Source organism: Aphis gossypii, chromosome 1, assembly GCF_020184175.1.
Source record: "Aphis gossypii isolate Hap1 chromosome 1, ASM2018417v2, whole genome shotgun sequence".
Taxonomy (NCBI): Eukaryota; Metazoa; Arthropoda; class Insecta; order Hemiptera; family Aphididae; genus Aphis; species Aphis gossypii.
The window spans coordinates 20,974,125-20,997,302 of NC_065530.1; the positions used below are offsets into that span (position 1 = coordinate 20,974,125).

At 31.1% G+C, this 23,178-nt stretch overlaps 2 protein-coding genes, 1 long non-coding RNA gene and 1 pseudogene across 4 annotated transcripts in view; 2 read left to right on the forward strand and 2 right to left on the reverse strand.

Moving 5' to 3' along the window:
* Nucleotides 1-23,178, reverse strand: part of LOC126548855 (28S ribosomal protein S18c, mitochondrial-like) — a 77,750-nt gene that overhangs the window by 12,287 nt on the left and 42,285 nt on the right. The gene's annotated exons all lie outside the window — the stretch shown is intronic.
* On the forward strand, nucleotides 10,046-14,819 carry LOC126551254 (uncharacterized). The gene is made up of 3 exons (XR_007605124.1): nucleotides 10,046-10,214; nucleotides 10,296-10,384; nucleotides 14,406-14,819. It is a non-coding gene; the product is annotated as an uncharacterized LOC126551254 (long non-coding RNA).
* Nucleotides 12,357-13,080, forward strand: LOC126551239 (piggyBac transposable element-derived protein 4-like). Its single transcript, XM_050204109.1, has one exon. The coding sequence runs from the start codon at nucleotides 12,462-12,464 to the stop codon at nucleotides 13,032-13,034; it is 573 nt and encodes a 190-aa protein (XP_050060066.1). The 5' UTR covers nucleotides 12,357-12,461; the 3' UTR covers nucleotides 13,035-13,080.
* LOC126551235 (uncharacterized) lies at nucleotides 20,148-22,292 on the reverse strand (annotated as a pseudogene).

Below are 23,178 nucleotides of genomic sequence, written 5' to 3' on the forward strand. Positions count from 1 at the left end.
GCGAATCGAGCGTAACGGTCGTAACGAACCGAGAATCGCGGACGGTCGCTCGTACGGGCTGGCGGGGGGTAACGCGAGATCGCGCGTCGCTAAAATGCACATACATAGATATAATACACAATAATACAATAATAAAATAATACAATAATAAAATAATACAATAATAAAATAATACAATAATAATTGTGCGCTAACGCGGCGACGGTAAACACCGCGACAGTGCGTCCGCGGTGTAGTGGTGATAACACCGTATCACCACAACGGTTTTCCCGGAAAACAGTTCGTAAGCTAAATACAATAATATTTGAATTTAAAAATACATAAATTTGAGTTATACAATAATTGTACAATAATTTTACAATAATTTTTAAAGTTGAAAATACATAAATTTGGGAAATGCATTGGGATATTTTGTGTTTTAATGTTGGTACACCTGCTTTTGAGTTCGGCCCCGATTTATTCGTTTATTCCATGATAATTCCATGAAAATTATTCTGCCTGTTATCTCGGGGCCGAACTGTACTAGCCCCACGGACGGAGACTGCGAATCGATGCGATTAATGCGGTGTTCTCTGCGGTTTGGAAACGGCTTAAGAGCTCGACGTTCGACTCGGTTTCCCATCTCGTACTGTAGTCGATAGGTTTAGGCGTTAGGTCCCCGTGCAAGGGTAGGCAGGTTCGAATCCCGCTCCGGCGGTCACGTCGTCGATCCGACGGCGGCGCTTTGAAACGCACGGCCGCCCGGACGCTGTCGATTTTTTGCATTTTTTTCCGATTTTTTTTTCGTTTTTTCGTTTGATTGTCGAGAGTTAAACACCGTTTAATAATATATTATTATACATACCTACGTATATTACTGGAATATTATATATTTTATAGTTTCCCATTTATTTACTACCTATACGCTATTTATGTATATTTATTATTTTTCGAACTCGGCAATATTGTATACATGGGTAATTATATATTTTAGGCGGATTGGTTATTCAATACCGATTTTCGACGAGTTTTTCGTGTTTGTATTATATACGTACAGGTTTATCTCGAGTTTTTGCACGCCGATGAAATGCAATTGTTATTAAACATTAAAAAAAAAAGGAGATTTCGATTTTATTTTTACGCGGCGTTTATATTGTCATCTTCGCAGTCCGATATTAATTGGACGTCGACGGCGGTCGTGTTAGATTTAATCTTTGGGTATAGTAATACTATCTTATCGTCGATAAGATTTCGATTTGACGAATTGTAAATCTATTTATTGTTGGTAAATTCGTTATACTCAATACGAAATTAGTATTTATTAATTATCAGTGTAGGTACCCATCATTACTGTACGCCTTCACTTCCACGGTCGGCGTATTATTGTTAAATACGTACAACTTTAAAGTTTAAATATGCGAAAGTATATACAAATTTTGCTTATTAGGTATATATTTTGTATTCGTAGAAGACCAATACCTCATTGAACCCCTTAAATACATAATATATTATGTATTAGAACACCGATATCATAGACACGGAAAATACGTATAATAATAAGATGCAATTGGACAATATACAACATCTGTCATCTAAGCACCATGTTTTTTTTGTACTATACTGTTTTTTTTTTTAGCTTATATATTATGAGACGCGTTATGCTTAAAATGCATACTCATTCATATTTACACTTACAAAGCATTATTGCTTTTAAATTGGTTCTGAATAAACCAATACATTTATTACAATAAATTGTCTAATTTTTATTTAACAACTTATTATATTTCATTAATGCTGAGCTATAAATTATAATCATCAAACGATTATTTTCTGTTTGTTGTTAATATTCTTTATTTTATTTATCTTTCCTTCACATATATTAATAATACTGACTATATAACGAATACACGACACTGGTCAATTATGTAAAATATTGGTACAATAAAGGATTTCAAAGATGGGTTAAATATTTACCTACCCTGTTTTTATATTTATCACGTGTGATATAAACCTTATGTAATTTTAAAATTTCAAAACAATTTTTAAATTAAAATTGAAAAACGTATATGGAAAAAATGCCTTTAATGATGCACATAATGTATTATTACATTATTTTACAATTTATTATGTAAATGATGATGTATTTAAAAGTACATATTACAAAGATTTACTTTAGGTGATGACTGATTGCTAGACCCCCCTCAAATACTTAATTTCTATTCTATCGTGTAATTCTTTTGCGTTTCAAAATTATTCTGAATTCAAATTTCAAATATTTCAATTACCTACAATAAAAAATAAAAAAATTAATTAAAATTGTAGAAAAGTCAACTCAAATACTTATTGTTGTATTCATTGTAACTAATGCCAATTTTAATTTTACTTCATAATACATATTATAATCGATCCTACTGCGGCGATTTTATATACACGGCCACCCGCGAACGCTCTAAATTTATTGCATTCTTTTCAAGTTATTTTTTGATTTTTTAATTTGAATTTTGAAAATTAAAGCTATTGCTTTCGCTAAAATACATACGTCTACGATTTTTTTTTAATACCGTATTATTACGATTATTATTAGTATAATATTAAGTGTAGTACTACAACGCGTTAATGGAGTACATTTTGAATTTTTATGTTTTCAATTTTTATGACATTTGATATGTTTTATATAGTTTCCTACATATCAAAAACAACATCTGATATATTCTGAACTTTGACATTAGGAGGTATGAAAATTATGGATTTAACTTTCGGACATCGATTTACATCATATATTATGATGACTGATAGCTAGACATTCAACTACCATTTTCACTAAATAAATTTTATAATATTAAAAAAAGAACCAGGCATGCGACGGAACACGGTATCAGATTGTTCATATTATACTATATTGGCATTATAAACCTACTATTCACGCATTGTCCGCGATCCGACGCAGTCGGATTGCCTACGTGGTGGGTGGGTTTAATGGCGTTTAATTCGATTTTTCCCAATGATAACTGACAACTCGACTTGAATGCTCACAATATGTTATTCGACTTTATACTTATAATCCTACAATACAACATTAGACTTTTGACGACGGAGGCGCAGGCATCACGTGATGTGATGGTTGATAGCTAGACACTCGACTATCATTTTCGCTAAATACATTTTTTTATATACAAAAAGAACAGGTAGTCGCGTTTTGCCTGTCGAACGAACAACACGTACGTTCCCGTCGCGTGTGTCGTATTGTGCGAAGTGTTTATTAAATTTAATTTAATATCTCTATACGATGTTTTTTGCTTAGAACACAAAAGTGTCAAGTGTTACAACACAAATTATTTAAGATATTGCGCGTGGCGGCCCAGACCGTCGTCCAGCAATGGACTCGACGGATAATGCTCCCACGGAGTCAACACAAATTTTAGTTGACCAAGCAGTTCTGGTGCGCATGCAAAATGATAATGAAACATTACACAAACTTGTAATCGAATTACAAGCGAGTAATGTACAATTGCAGAGTCAACTACTGGACATTCAAGTGAGTAATATTAATACTAATAATACTACTGTAAATAATGACTTAAAGAATACAAATGCAAATGAAAAAACGGGTCTCAGCTCAGAAGCTAGTTCAAGCCCACTAACAAAACGCTTCAAAGAAACAGATAATAATATCATCAAAACAGTACCAAAAATATATAAACCACCACCAATTACAGTGTGTGGCGTTAACGATATTCAAAACCTAGTTTCTATCCTAACTCGTGAAGAAGCAATTGGATATGAACAGCAACTGAAAACGTTCGCTAACGGTGACATTAAAATCTCAACAGTGGATGAACATCAGTTTAGACGAACAGTAAAAATTCTTGAAGTCAACAAAATTGAGTTTCATAGATATCAATTAAAAGCCGAAAAAAAAATTCCGTGTCGTAATTCGTGGATTGCACCCAGAAACTGACATATGTGAAATTAAAAGAGACCTAGCTGACAAAGGTTTTTCTGCATGCGATGTCTCAAACATTCAAATCAAAAAAAAGCTAAACCCCAATGATAAAAATAGCGAAAATAAACGTATAAGACTGCCTTTATTTTTCGTGGACTTACTTCCACAAGAAAATAATAAAGATATTTACAAGCTAGATAGTTTATGTTATCATAAAATTAAAATAGAACCACCGAAAAAGAAAAAAGATATACCACAGTGTAAAAACTGCCAGTCTTTTGGACATACACAAAATTACTGCTTCAAAAAACCAGCGTGTGTAAAATGCGGTGAAGAGCATAGAACCGAAGACTGCCATAAGTCCAGAAAAGCTAAAGCTAAATGTGCTAATTGCGGTGAAGAACATACTGCAAACTGGAAGGGTTGCTCTATTTACAAAAAAGCGGAAGAAAAAGCACACCCAAAAAAGGTTTCTGCAGTACAACGCATTCAGCAAAAACCAACAAAAACTGTTACAGCGGCCATTTCCTATGCCCAGATGACTAGCTCTACCGACACTAACACAACGCCCCAAACGTCCAGCCAACAACAACAGTCCAACGAAAACAACCTCGCGTTAATAGATATCTTATCTGCGTTAACCAATATAACAAAATCACTAGAAAAAGTCACATCTAGACTAGATAGATTAGAAAGTAATCAATCTAAGTCTAACAACAAAAATCAAAAGAAAAAGTAATGAATCTCACTCTGAGAATCATAGCATGGAACGCCAACGGGTTAGTACAGCGTAAACAAGAACTCGAAGACTTCTTACACAATGAAAACATTGATATTGCTCTAATATCAGAAATACACTTCACACCTTGGACTGTCCTAAAAATTAGAAACTATAGTATCTATACCACCCTCCATCCTAGTGGCAAAGCTCGAGGAGGTACAGCGATAATCATAAAAGAATCTATTAAACATTTTGAGTTTGACAAACACTCGGAACTATACTTACAAGCCACAACTGTTAGCGTCAACGATGGTAACAATGACCTTACAGTTACAGCTATTTATTGCCCACCACAGGGAGGCGCAGATGAAATTAAATTTATTGATTTTTTCCGTAAGCTAGGAAACAGATTCATTGTTGGTGGAGACTACAACGCAAAACACACCCATTGGGGCTCAAGACTCATCACTCAGAAAGGACGTGCTCTATTGAAAGCAGTTAATACTATCAACGCCGAAGTATTTTCCACCAGAAAACCGACTTACTGGCCAACTGACCCAAATAAGATACCTGACCTACTAGACTTTTTCGTAGTTAAAAATATTTCCTCCAACTACATTGAAGCTGAGGAACTAATAGAACTATCGTCCGACCATATTCCTGTGTTACTTTCTCTAAGCTCAAACGTCATAATGAAAAAACGAAAAATCTTTCTCACAAACAAAAGAACAGATTGGGATCTCTTTAGGAGTACCCTCGAAGAAACCACCACTCTCACAGAGAAGCTAAAAACACCATCAGACATCGAGTCGGTAGTGCAAAAATTAACTAATGACATCGCCGAAGCAGCAAAAGCGGCAACACCAATAATTTCCGAAGGAAACAACCGGGAGGCCACTTACCCGTTAGAAATTAGAGAACTTGTTCAACAAAAACGTAAGGCGAGAAGAACCTGGCATAGAACTCGACATCCGGAGGATAAAAGCAATTGGAACCGTATCAGTAGAAATCTACGCGACAAAACCAATGAAATAAAAAACGAAACTTTTAAATCGCATTTGAGTGGCTTATCTGCAACGAACGATACCGATTACTCATTGTGGAAAGCCACAAGACGCATTAAAAGACCTCGTACACATGTACCACCCATTCGTAAAGTAGACGGCACCTGGGCACGCAGTGAGCAAGATAAAGCTGAAGTATTTGGGCAACACCTTGAGAATGTATTTCAACCAAATGATATCGCTTCCGAACTTGATATAATACAATGTCAACCACTAAACGAAACAAGGAAAAAAATACGATATTTTACACCTCTAGAAGTCGCTCATGAAATTGATAACAACATCAACCCAAAAAAGGCACCTGGTTTCGACGAGATCAGCCCACGTATACTTAAAGAGCTACCAAAGAAGGCGGTCATTCTTTTAACACATATATACAATGGAATCCTACGACTGGAATATTTCCCTAAGCAATGGAAAAAGGCGCAAGTGATCATGCTACTAAAACCAGGCAAGCCACCTGAACGATCTACCTCGTACAGACCGATATCGCTTCTTCCAAGCATGTCAAAGCTCTTTGAAAAGCTTCTTCTTAAACGATTAAAACCACTTCTAGAAGAAAAACACCTCATACCAGACCATCAGTTTGGTTTTCGGAACAAACATTCTACTATTGATCAAGTTCATCGTGTCACTAATGTAATAAGCAAGGCACTGGAAGAAAAAAAATATTGCTGCGGAGTGTTCCTAGACGTAGCCCAAGCCTTCGATAAGGTTTGGCATAAAGGACTACTCATAAAACTACAAGAACAACTACCACACACATGGTGCGCACTATTAAAATCTTATCTGACCGAAAGGCAATTTAGAGTTGTGCATGAAGAAGCGATAACAAACTGGAAAAATATATCAGCAGGAGTACCACAAGGTAGTGTATTAGGACCTATTATTTATCTGCTTTACACAGCTGACATCCCAACTGATTGTAACGCAACGACAGCCATGTTTGCCGATGATACTGCAATTTTAGCAACAAGCAATGATCAACAGACTGCGACTGAAAACGTACAGACCTCAATCAACCTCATCGCTAACTGGACAAGGAGATGGAAAATCAAGATCAATAGAGAAAAGTCGGTGCACGTAAATTAAACTTTACGCAAAACTGAAAATCTCCAAGTGTCGCTGGATCATACGGCAATCCCACAAAAGGACTCAGCCAAATACTTAGGTATGCACCTTGATTCTCGCCTTAATTGGAAACACCATGTACGACAGAAAAAAATACAAATAAAGGAAAAATTGCGTAAACTGTACTGGCTTGTAGGAAGACATTCCTCACTAGACCTGACAAACAAACGGCTACTATATGTAGCTATTATCAAACCGATTTGGACTTATGGCATACAACTGTGGGGTTGTGCCAGCAAATCCAACATAGAAGTCATTCAACGATGTCAGAATATTGCACTTCGTACCATTGTTGCAGCATACCGTTTCGACAGGAATGAGATCATCCATCGAGACTTGAATATATCATCCATCCAGGACGAAATCAAAAAGTTTGCCAACAAACATGCGAATAAACTTGAGCTGCATCCGAATGCAACTGCTAAACAACTTCTAGACAACTCGCAAGACATTAGGCGTCTCAAACGCCTAAAGCCATACGACTTAGTTTAAATCACTTAGGCTTAGGAAAGGGACTATCTCATTGGAGATAAAATCCCACACATGTTTATGTATAATATATATTTTAGTAATTATTATTGTATTTTAATATTTTAATATTTCAATATTTTAAATGTTACTTATAAATAATCATATTGTACTCACCCTCAATGTATTGTATTTATAAAGACCTTTGGTCGTTTAAATAAAAATGCCATAGGCAGTATAAAAAAAAAATAAAAAAAAAAAAAAAAAAAAAAAGAACAGGTCATGCAATGGGAAACGGTATTACACCAGTTTAGGACTGATAGCTAGACACTCAATTACCATTTTTCGTATTTATTTACTCGACTTCAGTACTTTTCTTACTTTTTTAGTGTATATGATTTCTTTTCTAGACACCCGATTACAATTTCCGACCGAATTCCTGATAACACGATTTTTACACGACCCCCTCGAAGGCGCCGAAGGCGGCTTCCACCAGCCCAGAAATCGAGGCACACCGACCCCCTCGAAGGTTAGGTTAGGACCCCATCGGCTCCTCTCAAACCACCGGAGGTTAGGTTAACTAAAATTGTGACTACTAGACTTTTTACGATATTTTCTTTACAGTCCCGTCTCCGACCTAGGGTACTCACTTAGAGCGAATATCACTTAGACCGAATTTCACTTAGACCGAATTTCACAGCAGAGCGAGGCACATCTAGTCATAGAATAAACGAATAAATCGGGGCCGAACTCAAAAGCAGGTGTACCAACATTAAAACACAAAATATCCCAATGCATTTCCCAAATTTATGTATTTTCAACTTTAAAAATTATTGTAAAATTATTGTATAATTCAAATTTATGTATTTTTAAATTCAAATATTATTGTATTTAGCTTACGAACTGTTTTCCGGGAAAACCGTCATAGATAGGACAAAAATCATAAGAGGTAAAATTGATCCCCGTTGAATACTTCGTAAGTTCTATGGTTTAGATTTTTCGAAAACGTGTTATTTAGGTTTTTTAAAAACATCGTATACGTCAAATGGCTTTTAAAAAAATAAAAGTTTTAAATAATGACTTTTTGGAAAAATGAAAAACTGATCCTGGTGTAGAATCCCTCGGAGAACAAATCGACCTCTATGCAAAATGTTCGTTTGGCCATCGGTTTACCGGGAAAATTGACAATTTCGTAATTCGGAAAATCGCGTTTTCCAGCTGTTTCCCGGGAAAACCTTCATAGATAGGACAAAAATCATAAGAGATAAAATTGATCCCCGTTGGATACTTCGTAAGTTCTATAGTTTAGATTTTTCGAAAACGTGTTGTTTAAGTGGCATATAAACAAAAGTTCAAAATAATTATTACTTAAAACATTAGACAGACGTACCTATACCATAAGGAAACGTATGGTTATACGAAAAATAACTTTGTGTTATTCAACTTTTTGCTTCCCAGATTACGGGTGAATTAATGGTCGTAGGTACTTCGACCATAGACCCTTTTTGAATTGTCGTACGCTAAAATACCAGAATCTCGAGTTTCATAGTGATCGATCGAAAATTCAAAATCCAAAAAACACGTTACTACGTAATTTTCTAAGTACAAAAAACATACGAAAAATCATAACTCCCGAACCACAAGTCGCATAACGTCGATCTCGGAACCCATCGATTCGGCGCAAAGTCCTCTATAATATTTAATTATCAAAACGGTTTGTTGCGCCCAAATCTTAGTGCCCATGCCGAAAAAACCGAAAAAATGTGAATTTTGAACTTTTGAAGCCCCAAATTACAGGGAAAAACGGCTTCTACTGTCTCGACACAAGACGCCAAATTTGATCACCGACCTTCAAACTACCCAGTTCCCGAGTTTCAGAAACATTGTACAAAAATTAAACATTTTCAAAAATACACCTAGGGGGGGGGGTGTTCAAAGACCCTCGACTTGGGGAGTGCGTCTTAGAAGAGCCTAAACCAAAACGTTTGGTGAAGCAATGGTCCCCCTAAGTTGAAACCTGTCCGAAAAATACTAGATTGTCTAGATTACCTACCTATTTGTGTATTTATATTACATTAAAATACAGTATTTGTAATTAAGGTGATTTGTTTTGAATGAAGGAAAACGATTTTTGTTATCCGACAACTTAGATTTACTTTTAAACTTTCAAACGATAAGTAAATAAGAATGTTCGCTGTGGATGAAGGACTTAGTATTTTAACAGAAGCAAGCTGCAAATGGTATTGTGACTAAAATTTGAACCTCTGTACTTGATTATTTTATAGTTATATGCAGTTATATGTTTATTTTTTTATGCATACATAATAACTTAATTTATGACAAGTCTCAAAACCTTTAACGCTGAACAATAGTTATAGTAATTACAAAATAACAAGGGTAAATATTATGTTTTCTATTCAGAATTATTGTGGTCGTCCATTTGCGGACGAGATTAATCACACATAAGAGAACGAGAAATTGTGAACCCAAAACTTAATCGGTAGAGAAATTTATGAGGATTCCTTTTAATTGGTCAGTGTAACAAATCTTCCAGTAGTTAAATAGATAGCTTTTAAAAAGCATAAAAAAAACCAAAAAACAATACAAAAATTTGCTTTATCAATTATTATAGATTATAGATTAGTATAACCATGGTTGTATATAGTTTTAGAAGGTTACCATTTCAAATCTTAACCAATATTTGAGGTTATTAATTTATTTTTTGTTTTTAATTTCATGATAAAGAAAAAATGATTATTATCAATTTTGATATTTTTGATTTAATTTTTAAGTATTTAAAGTATTTTACATTTTTTGACTTTTGTTTTGTTTAATTGAATAATAATTTCACTACAGTGTACAGTATACAAATTTCAAATCTAAACAGTTCTCCTTAGATGTGGTTTTTGTAAGTCGTTCATAGTTATTAGTCATCATATTTTGTGTATTCTGTAGATTTTATTTTATATAACATTGTTATTATTTCTAGGTGCAATGTATAGACAAAGAATTAAAATCATCGCAAAAAACAAGTTAATATCATGCTATCTACAACAATTACATGCCTACTCAATTCATGTAAGTTTGGTATAGTGTTACAATTTCTTTAATAGGTGTATTATTTATTTAAAGTTTATTTTTTATTTCACATCTAAAGCAACCCTTTAGCGATTAGTGGTAACCATATTTACCACTAGGTTTTTTTCAATAAATAGGCGATATTACTCTCATTAATGATATTAGGTGTCTTATTATGGTATTTATCTATTCTTAGAATGCTTATCATCAAATAACTATTTGTTCAAGTTGCTAAGACATCATTGATGAGTGGATATAAACAAAAAAAAAAGGTGGTAAGTATATTTACCACTGCTCACATGTTGTTCCCGCGAAATTGTTCTTAGCAATTATTGAAATATTTAATTTGTCAAGCAACCAGTGTAGCCACAACGACGATAATTGTATATTCTTAATCACGGGAAAATTTAACACAATATGAAGTTATCAATTATTTTTCGCTCCTTTTCGAAAAGATAATATTCCAATTCAAATATGATAGGACCGTAAAACACAAGCATGAACTGATTACGGTTTGTGAATTTGCATCCTTCAATTCGCGTTTGCGAGGTGAACAATTTTTCAACGTTCAACCAAGCATACAGGTATGTTTTAAATTTATATTAATATTGTTTTATTAGTAAACAGGTATTTCAAATAAATAATAAATAGTATTCATGTCAAAATAGATAAGTAATTTATTTTTTATGATTTTAGCATGGATGAAGAAACTATAAGGGACTATTTGTTTTCAATCACTGATGAACAGGCTGAATGTTCTGATATTGACGGTGATTCAGATTATGAAGATGGATTATTAATTACTAGTCCACAGCACAAAATTACAAGAAGTACTTCATCACAATCATCTAGCAAATCTGATTCTATGTCATATGAACCAAATGAAAATAATTTACCAGCAACGCCAGTATTGGATATATATACTAATACACCATCACCGTCTACTCTCAATGTGTTTGATAATGATTTTGACATTATGAATATGCCTATAGAAATAGTTGAAAATAGTGATGTGTCTACTGAAATAAATTTAGATAATAATGTTTCTTCAGGCATTTCTCCTAACATACTGCCAATAATCAACAATTCACCCATACCAAAAAAAAAAAGAGTTCCTCAACCAATATTGACTTTCAAATGGAAAAAACAAGGTAATAGACCAAAAACATTTAGAAAATTTAAATTCACACAACCTTTTGGACCTAATGTACCTGTTGATATAAATAGTCCAAATGATATTTTCAAATTGTTTTTTGATGACAATATTCTACATACTTTCAAGACTCAATCTGAATTATATGCTGCTCAATGTAATCAACATTTTGTTACTTCAGTTGAAGAATTAAAAGCATTTTTTGGCTGTCTAATTATAATGGGATTTCATAAATTACCTACTATTCGTTCTTACTGGTCTACTGATACCAATTTTCAAGTTTCAAGGATATCATCTGTTATGTCATTAAAAAGATTTCTATCTTTGTTACGATATCTTCATTTAAATAATAATTTGACTATGCCTAAACGGGGACATGATAATTATGATAAATTATACAAAGTACGGCCATTGATCAACAAACTAAATAAAAATTTTTTTTCAAATTTCAACCCATCAAGAAATATTGCTATAGATGAAAGTATGGTTGCTTTCAAGGGAAGAACCACACTTAAACAATATATGCCACTTAAGCCAATCAAAAGAGGAATAAAAATTTGGGCAGCTGCATGCTCTAAGACTGGATACCTACTACAATTTGAAGTATACCAAGGTAAACAAGGAGATCCAGAAATTGGTCTTGGGGAAAAAGTTGTGACACATTTAGCCAATCTTTATGACAATAAAGGATATTGTTTTTATTTTGATGGGTTTTTCAGTAATATTCCCATGATGAAAAGTATGATTGAAAAAAATAATTTTGCATGTGGTACTATTAAATCAAATAAAAAATATTTTCCATCTTGTGTTCTAAAAGATGACAAAGAACTAAAACAAGGACAGTTTGATATAGTTAGTTCTGACGAACTAACTATAAGTAAATGGAAAGACAGAGGAAAAAAGTGTGTAAATGTAATTAGTAACATGCATAATGCCAATTGTATTGGTTCTGTTTCTAGAAGAGATAATCTAGGAAATAAACAAGTAATAAAAGCTCCAATGGCTATTGTAGACTACAATAAGTACATGGGTGGTGTCGACCACTTTGACCAGTTTCATTCATACTACAATGTGGCATGGAAGTCTAGAAGATGGTGGTTAAAAATATTTTATTATCTTCTAGATGCTTCTATAGTAAATTCATTTATACTTTATCAAACAACAAGTAATCTACATGACCCCAAGATATCAAAATTTACACACCTTGCTTTCAGATCAACATTAGCTAATCAATTAATCGGTGATTATTCTTCAAAAAAAAAACCAGGTGTTCAAAAATCAATGCAAAGAAAATTGACAAAAAAAACTGGAAAATTGATTATTGGAAACCATTATTATCTTCAAAATATTGGTGATCATTTACCAACCAAAGGTACATATCGTCGGTGTGGATATTGTAGTACAAAAGAGATACAGAAACGTTCTAACATTATTTGCAAAAAATGTGATATTGCACTTTGCTTAAAATGTTTTGCACCCTTCCACAAGAACTCTTAACGCTAGTCAATTACATTCAATTTGTATGAATTATAAGTATTTTTTTTAAATTTGTTAATTTAAGTATGTTAATACAGTAAACTATAAGTTTGACTTATTAGTTTATAATATGTTTTTGCTATTTTCTTTTGTTAATTAGTTCAAGTTTTATTATTTTATTTTATACTCTGTACAGTGTACACCTATTTGTTATAAAATTAGGCTTGCAGAAAAAATTTTGTATAATTTTTTTGAAGCTTTTTTTTAAAAAAATTTTAAAATGGTAATATTTTTTTTATGTATTTACAGATACTTTGTTCGTTTTAGTTATTTATTGTTTGAACATTGAATTCATAAAGTCTGAATATGTTGTAAGTTTATAATCATATGTATTTTATATTTTCTTTATACATTAATTCTTGATTCAAGTTTTACTATTTTATTTTACATTTTGTACATCTATTTATTACAAAAGTATGTTTGAAATATTTTATTTAATCTTGTTGTAGCTTTGCAATTTTTTTTTTAATTTAAAAAAGTTAATATTTTGTTTATTAGTTCAAAGTTGTATTATTATGTTTTACCTTATACATTTATACATCTACTTAGTAGATATGTTTAAATTTTAAAGTATTTGATTTGAGTCTGAATTATAATTTTGTTATTTTATTTTAAATGATTTTGTTGATTTGGTTGTTTTTTAATAAATAATAAATATTTATGATTTGTTAAACTATTTATTTATTTAGTATAAAATAATATATAAAAAGTTGTAAATGGTCTTTAGTAAATATTTAATATAATATATACCTCCTTTGTTTGTTGTCACTGGTCAATGGTAAATATATATACCACCTTACTTTGTTGTACTTGAGCAGTGGTAAATATACTTACCACTTCAAAAACAACCCCTCAGAACTACCCCGAATGAGGGAAGTTATGAAAAACATCATTTTTAACATCCTAAAGAATATAGAAATTGGAAAATATAACTTTTTTTTATCTGAAGTAAGCATAGAATTATGCCCTTTAAAGGGTTAAAAGAAATATGGAAAAGATAATTATTTATCTTACAAAGTTACAATCGGATATGGATTGATTACTTGAGAATTTGTAATTATCGACTGTTCAATTTTATAGTAATGTTAAATGTTGATAGAATTAATAATTCATAATATTAAATAGTTTTTATATTTATAATATAATTATTGATTTCACTTTTCTCTATAACACATAGACAATTATAAATAGTATAAGTATACTCTATAAAGTATAAGCACACCACTATAATACAATAATAAAATTTGAATAATATTGATTATAGTAACTATTTTACATTGATACAATTTTCAGAATAATTTTATTAATATTATTTTTTATTATTTTTTTCAGCTTTAGTCAGCAAGATACAATAGTTGACATAGGCATTTGTCCAGGACAATAAGGAGATTATTCTGTTTTGAAAAAAGCTTTTTACTAACAAATGTTAAGTTGTAAACTTACACAAGTCCCATCTCTATTATTCAACAATGTATTCTTCAGTTCATAATTTTTTTATATCATATGGTTATATTTTTTATTTTTTAATGTATATTTTATTTTATTTTTTTGTTTGTGTATAATGGCAAATATAAGCCATAAATAATATATATATTTTTATTTCATCATTATAATTTTTAAAAGATTTATAAAATCACAATTTTATTATTTATACATTTTTTATGTGTGTATCTTATGTAACTATTTACCTTAAACCTAAAATACATAATATAGGTTTAAGCAAGTAAATACAATTTTTAAGTTTTACATATTGTTTATATGCTAATGTATATGACATGATCGTGTATTTCTATAACAGTGCCTTGATGTTATTGGTTTACAAAGGAGCACACATGCACTTATAATCTTTTGTCAATACATAAATTAGCAATAACCAAAATTATGAGTGCTGTGTAACACGGATTCACCAGTGGCATTACAGATATAATTTTTTTTGAATATTCAAGTTTAAATTGTTTTAAAGTGTGGAAAGATAACTTCAATATTTTAGGTTATGGATAAAATGTGTGTTACCAATATGAGTTTCATTGAATACTATTTTTTGATATTTTTGATAATTCATGTGTGAGGTCAAAATAAGCAATAAGTTACGAAATATAGTATCATACAATTTCATAATTTATGACAATGCTTTACACTAGATGGTGCTGGATCAAATTGTTGCTTAAAATTAGTTGAAATTTAAATTTATTTGTAAATGATTCTATACCTTTGGGAAATATTTAATGCAATTTGCAAAATTCTTTCATATAGAAATTATTCATTATATTATCATTCAATATATAAATCATAAGTCATAATCATTTACAGAATCGTGACATAAACATTGATACAGCTGCAGATGTGCAAGAGAGCCAAATTAAGATAAAAGTTAGGAAATTCTATTGAATCGATATCATTGGTAAGTATCATTAATTACTTTACCAATTAATTTGTTTTGTTACATTTAATTTTTGTAATGGCCCACGCTGCATTATGCCAGCAGGGCCTCAAATCTATAAAAAGTCTACTAAAAATACTCAGCTCGAAATTGAAATTTTCCATATAACTTATTTTACTAACTACTTACTATCTATGACGGTTTTCTCGGTAAACCGTTGGCCGAACGAATATTTTGCATAGAGATCGATTTGTTCTCCGAGAGATTCTACACTAGGATCAGTTTTTCATTTTTCTAAAAAGGTCAGATAGCCTAATTATATTAATTAAGTCTGTTAGCTGTTATGTTCATTAATATTTTTGAAATAGAACCAAGACACAGATTACAAATTTAAAAAAAAACTTTTGTTGTTTATTTATAATTTTTTATAAATATCTGAAGTTCAAATATGACAATATTTATCAAAACCTTAAAAATGTTCAAATTGATTATAGTAAAAAATATATATAAATAGTTTAATTTTTATATCTTAAGATTGAAAAATTGAAACAAGAATTCTCATCAATACATTGATTATTTTAGTCAGCTATCCATTTGGGCCACAGCCATGTTTTGTAAGCTTTTCATTGATGTGTTTAAAAGTTTAATGATTCGTATTTATAAACCATACCTTATACCATATTATGTGTCAGTTCACCTGTAAATTGTTAGGGGTTATAAAGCCCTTCAGAAGCAAAAAGTATGTGATTCACATTCATACTGTTATCTAAAAATACTTAAAATATACTACTAATATAATAAAAATAATATAATAATATAATACTTAAAACACAGTTTTTTTTATGGCCATACACTTTTAATATTAATAAAAATAACATTATTTTTTAATTTCCAAATCATATTTTAAAAACAATGTAATAGGTATGATACCTTCTTAATTATACAATTTTTCTCTTAATAACTATTATATTTTTGAAAAAATGTTTAACGTTTTACTAAATAAAATAATTCAACAGAAATATAGTTCTTGAATAGTTAGATGATGTTTACAGCAACTAACAGCTTTTTTGTTTTGTACTAATACACATTGTTTTATCCTCATTGTAACATAATATTTTAAGAATTTGGAAGTTTCTCGTCTTAGGCGCCTTTATTGTTAAATAAACTAGCAGTAGTCTGTAAACTTGCAAGAAGGATGTAGGTTGATCATTTGGACTGCAACGTGCTCTGATACTTATATTAAATATAATATATAAATTACATTCTGTAGCCGACAATAACCACAACGCTAGGGGGCATAACAAACATCCCTATAATTATAATTGGGACCTAAAATGAAAGGTAAAAAGATAACTAATCAAAAGGTATCATCACACGTATGCTTTCTACCCGCTTGAAATAATGGCTATATGATTGCTATTTGGTGAAATGTGTGGATGCGTAATTACCACCCGGTATAATATACTAGGTACGTAATTACCCACCCGGTAGAATATTATAGACACATAATTGACGCACGATGTTGCGCGAATGACGCAAAGCGTGGGAAGAAGCGGATGCAGGTGCAGATGACCATTAGGGACCAGAAGGTACCGCGGGAGTCCCTGTATGATATATAAGGGGGCCCAGATCAGGCACAATTCAGACGTGATCCACCAGAGTTAGAGCAAGCACCTTCACGTCACCCAGTTTAATATTTTATGTCTCCTGGACTTAGAATATTTTTCACAGTTTCATTTATTAAATCATTTGGACTTAGAATAATTTTAAATAAAAAACACTTAGAATAATTTCGAGAGTCTACAATTATTTCACTTTTCCTTTCCGATTCGACATCATCCAATTGATTGTACGTGGCACGTTACAGGACCAATAGGTTGGCATAGTGTACCGTAAGATTGCTACAATTGAAGTATAAACATTAATAATATGAATTTATATTAACTATTCAAAAGTTATTTTACCTCCAAAGAATTTTGGTTCATGCACTTCGTTGCCCGTTAAAAATTCCAATTCTATATAATATGATTCGAATTTTGATTAATTTGTTATTTAATATTCGGTTTAACGGTGTTCAAAACTTATATATTTTCATTGACCGTTTTGATTCTCAAAAATCTTGTGAAACCACCACTTAAATATGCGAATTTTGTAAAATGCTTTCTTATTGCACACTAAATTTGTGGTACGATTTTACGAATGTACAGTGTACATTTTAAGCATCGATCTATCATTGTTCAGGCTCTACGTTTATTAGTCAGTGAGTTACTCAAGTCATAATATTTAGTCATTCTGCTTGCCGTTGCCGTGAGACTCTCTTATGATTATGCGAGCAGTATATTATCATGTAGGCAATCCACACATGGTGGATTGCGGACCCCGCGAGATGTGTACGTAAGCTTATAATTTCTAACACTTAAGTTTCAAAGTTATATCATTTTTTTATTTTACTACGGTGGGTAAAATACAATAATGTGCCATCTCGTGATTTTTATATTGTTGCCTGTTGGTAAAACAATAAAACTTGGTATAACTTGTTATGTTAGTTTATTGCTGTGAATTTGAAATTTACTGTAGACATTGACTTATTTTGCTAATTCTTATTTTTGTTGTTATGGTTTTAACAAAATATAACAACAGGTCTATAATTATTATATTCAATCATAATCAATAGTGACCTTAATATAGTTGTTGTTTTTTTACATCCAGATTCCGAAGTTTTCTGGTGGATTTTCCTAAAATTGTACTACATAAGCACCTTCTCTTGCGACCAATAGGAGCGAATCATCAGTGAAAAATGTTACAAAAATGGGGAAAATAAATAATAATAACAAAAAAATTGTTACCATGATTACCGAAAATAAAATAGTAATAATAATAATAATAATAGTAATAGTAGTCATCGGTATTTTTTATTTTTCATTGTATTTTTTTTAATTTTCCGTGCAATTTTCTTAACTTTTTCTTACATAAGAACCTTCTCCTGGAAATTACGACCCAAACAAAATAAGAATGAGCGAAATCGATCCAGCCGTTCTCAATTGATGAAATGTTATACACTTTTGTCTCTATTTTTATATATATAGAAGATAGAAGATAGATAGATTATTGTGAACTAAAAAAAAATTCACTCAACAAATTTCAAATTTCCAAACTAAAATAACTATAGAAACCATAGATTATATTGATTGTACATCGAGCTGATGTTTAGATGTCTACATCTACCATAGAGTAAATAAAGACAATGGTATCGAGTTCAAATCCCAAACATCAATGAATAGACTTTGCACTTTTCCTACTTATTCGGTTGACTTTTTAAAAATTTTCTTTCGTAAAAACCTTCTCCAGACAATAATAAATACTCCTAAAAAATAATTGGCGAAATCGGTTCAGCTGTTCTCAATTCATGAATTTTTATACATTTTTGTCTCCATTTTTATGTATAAAGATTTTTAATTTCTTTTTTTACTATGACAACGATTTAAGTTTGTATGTCTATTTGCATGCATTTTTAAAAACATTTTAAATAAATGATTTATTTTATTTAAATGGTTGCCATTGACTACCAAAAATAATTTAGTTGACTATTTGCTGGATAGATGGCGCTTCTGTAATTTCATTACCACCTCGTCATATTTCTCTAACCCGATAACTTTCTCAAATTTTTCGCTCGTAAGAACCTTCTCCTGGCAATTACGACCCAAACAAAAAAAGAATGAGCGAAATCGGTCCAGGCGTTGTTGAGTTATGCGCTTACAACACTTTTGCGATTCATTTTTATATTATAGATTCAAAAGTTATTTTACCTCCAAAGAATTTTGGTTCATCTTGTTTTGTTGACATATTTAAAACCACACGTTTGCAATAAATAATTTGTTGAATCCATAGGCGACACAAAACCCATATAACATTGATTTCCCAATCATTGAGCCAAAAAATGGTTTTCTCTAAAACATAATTAACAAGATACCTATAGTGAGATATAACAATGTAATGTTAGGAAGCAACAAGTAAAATATTGTTTATTAATATAGTTGAACAAACTTATCTTTATTACTGCTTCAGATGCCCTCGCTGGATTTATGCGGTATTTGCGATTTATAACATCAGATAGTGAAATAAAAATATTTGAGAATTTTTCAGTTTCTTCACTGTTTGAACTCTTCAACGCATTGATGTTTTCTGTAATACAGTAATACATTTATTTTAAATAACATTATGTGTAGTAAGTAGATCTTAAGGTTATTAATATAAAATATTATTTATTTCTTAACTTCTTCAACAGTTTCATGGGGAAAATGGTAAGCGCTGCGTATCCCAGCAATAAAATGTTAACACGCACCATATCAAACACCAACCGACCTGTATGTTTTATGTGTAATAGTGTTATAGTTCAACTAGCAGTGGTTAGGTTCGCCGCGCAAATACTAGTGAGCTATGTGGTGTAATGATGTGTAAGGTGTGTATATGAGTATATGTGTTTGTGTGTATAGATCGGTCAATGAGAAATAGGCTGTTTAGTTGATCCAGACCCAACAATAACACACCTCCTACAGTGATAAGTACAATTAATGAAATAGCTTATTTATTTTTTGTAAGTGGACAAGTAGAAAATTTACAACATACTCAGGGATAGGCTCCAATTTGTTGTTGAACATAGCCATCATTTCGGTGACCAGTCCTCCTCAAAAACATCAATACGAGATAGATAGATCACCGTCTCTGTTTAGTTGCTGTACAGATTCTGCAATAATCCTTGTTGAATTTTCTCTTTCAGATCTGGAAGTACCATCTCTGATCTAAAAAAAATAAATACATACAGTTGACATTATTCAACCGCAATCAAAACAGTAATTATGTTGATTCAAATATTGATAATAATTAAACAATTACCATGAGATTATTGATGCTTTGTTGAAATTCTACAAAGAACTGATTTTCCACAATAGTCAGTCTTTCTGTTTAAAATATAAATAAACATAAATATTATTATTAAAAATATAATATCTTTGACAATAAATAATTTAAAACAATTTGCCATGCTAGAGATACTTTTAAAAGCGACACTTATTTATCAACAAGCATGGTACCATGCACACCATTAACAAAGCACAAATATTCACAACACAACTACTATTTACATATTAACCTAATCTCTATAATGGTGTTAAATAAATTTTACACCAGGTTAAGCTTATGAAAGCAATAATAAAAAGATAGAGCAAATAGAAAAAAAATATTTATTAAATTAAATACAAATATTGATGACACTTACTAATTTTGTTTTTAAGAATTGATGTTACACTGTCGATTATTTTAAACATGTACCTAACAATAACACAAACATAAAACACATAATACATACATATAACACAAACATTTATGAGATAATGCAACATAGAGAACATAGTATGGTCAGTACAACTAAGACAACTCACGAAGAAAGTCCCAAATATTAGGGTGGCGTCCAATTTGAGTGAGCAACGTTGCATGGAAGGATTCTAAGTAATTGTTGGTCCGGTGATCTTGACCAAAAACACTTAAAAATCGTGGACCAATTTGCAAAAACCAATAATGGTAAATGTAGTCCATCAGGAAACGATTCATAACCTCATTAATTTCGGGAAATTGTAAGGTATAATTAACAATCGTATTTAATCCATCTTCCATACAAAAATTAGGGCACCCCGGATGACCCCTTTCAGCCGGTAGATGAGGCAATGCTAGTACCTGAAATATAAAATATAATTGAAATACAATAATATTAACTTGTAAAAGAGAAAATCAAATTTACCATTCTAAAAATACGAGCTGCTACATCATGCCTCTTTACCAAGTTCAAGACACCATTCACTTTTCGGTGACAATATCTAACAACCGACTATAACATTAAAAATAATATCATTAAATTTATCTGACAGGTATGATCAACAAAATGTGTTTGTTTATATTACCTGGGTATAATGGAACCAACAGCATAGAAAGTTACTGTTAGGGAAGATTTGCTGGACAGCATTCATAAGAGCACGCTCATAATCAGTAACAAAACGGATTCCATCATAATTCAAAGGTAGAATATTGCGTATCACAGCGAATAACGCACAATACGTTTCCTCTGTCTCACTCCCCAAAAGGACAAAGACCATTGGAAACGCCTAAATTGTAAAAAAAAATACATATTTAGAGCATAGTTATAAGTAATAACAAACAATATAACTATAAACAATTGCTTACTACACTTTTGTAGAGAATCTGAAATGTCAGGAAAGATCGCAAGTCCATTGGCACTTGAGGTAGCGTCTTATACGTACCATCTATTCCGACAATCTCTACTGTTCACGATACTTTTCAATTGCCGAAGTATTCGCAAAAATAATTCCAACAGTTACTCCATTTACAATCAATTCTTGATTGAAAAAGGCAGTTGAAGGAATTTGGAATGTTGAGGCATATTTTGCATTCCGGGGGTCTCTCAACATTTCTGCAAGATCGTGCATGTCCTGAGGTAATTGTGGGCGTCTCGATAGTCTCATCCTTTTTGTTCTAGCTTGTGTCTGGAGGAATGTATAGCGAATGGCAGCCTGGGGATGCCTACCAAAAGTTAAAAAAAATTATCATATAATTAGCATAATTTATGTATTTGTAATTCAACACAATAATTAGTTAATTAACTTACCTAATTATTTCGCTATTATAGAGACCTCGAATTGATGGGGTTGTGATTGTCCGATCAATAGCTCTTTCACCTAGAGCGTTCCTCAGGAATGGCACATTTAAATCAATTTCATTCGGCTCATGATTGTGTGGAACTACAATCAAAATTTGATTGTCCATCTCGTTTCTACTGATAGATGCTGAACCATGACATAAATTAAATAAAGTATATATAATGTGTATATAATATGTGTATATATAATATATATATTAAAAAAATGATGGAAAAACGGGAATTTTTACGCAAAACCAGTTTTTGACCGAATCTATTTTTTTATATGGTTGTAATTCAAAAAATAATCACTGTAAATACTTGAAATTTTCACCAAATATTTATGTTAGTGTTATCTATATACAGTTAAATTTTCAAAAATTTTTGACTTTTTTTGAGTTATTTATAGACCACTGAAATTTTTGATTTTTATGTGAATTTTTTTTTGAAGTGTCGGTAAAAAAATTTTGGATGACCAAAAAAACTTGAAAATTAATACAAGGTTCCTTATGAATTGTTCTTATTGTAGCTAAAAAAAATTAAAAATCGTAAGTCACAATTTTTTTTTATAAGCGTTTATAGTTCAAATTTTTACGAAATCTGTCGAAAACGCGAAAATTTGCAAGTAATTTTGAAGTTGAAAAATCATAAAATGTTTTGTGTTTATAACTAAGAATTAAAAATACAACACTAAGTTTTCTATAGGTTTTTCTTTAAGTAGCTATAGAGAAAACTCGAAGCATCATTATAGGAAAAATTTTAAGTGCGTTTGATTATTTTAAATTTTTACGAAATACGCGTAACGATGATTTATCCTCAACCGACTTTAAATATTTGTTATTATTGACTTTTTTTGAGCTATTTATTGACAACTGAAATTTTCAATTTTTCTGAAATTTTTTTTTAAGTGTCGATACATTTTTTTTGGCCCAATCAAAATACTTGAAAAATGTATACAAAGTTCCTCATATGTTATTCTTATAGTGATTAAAAATTATAAGAATACATAGGCACAATTT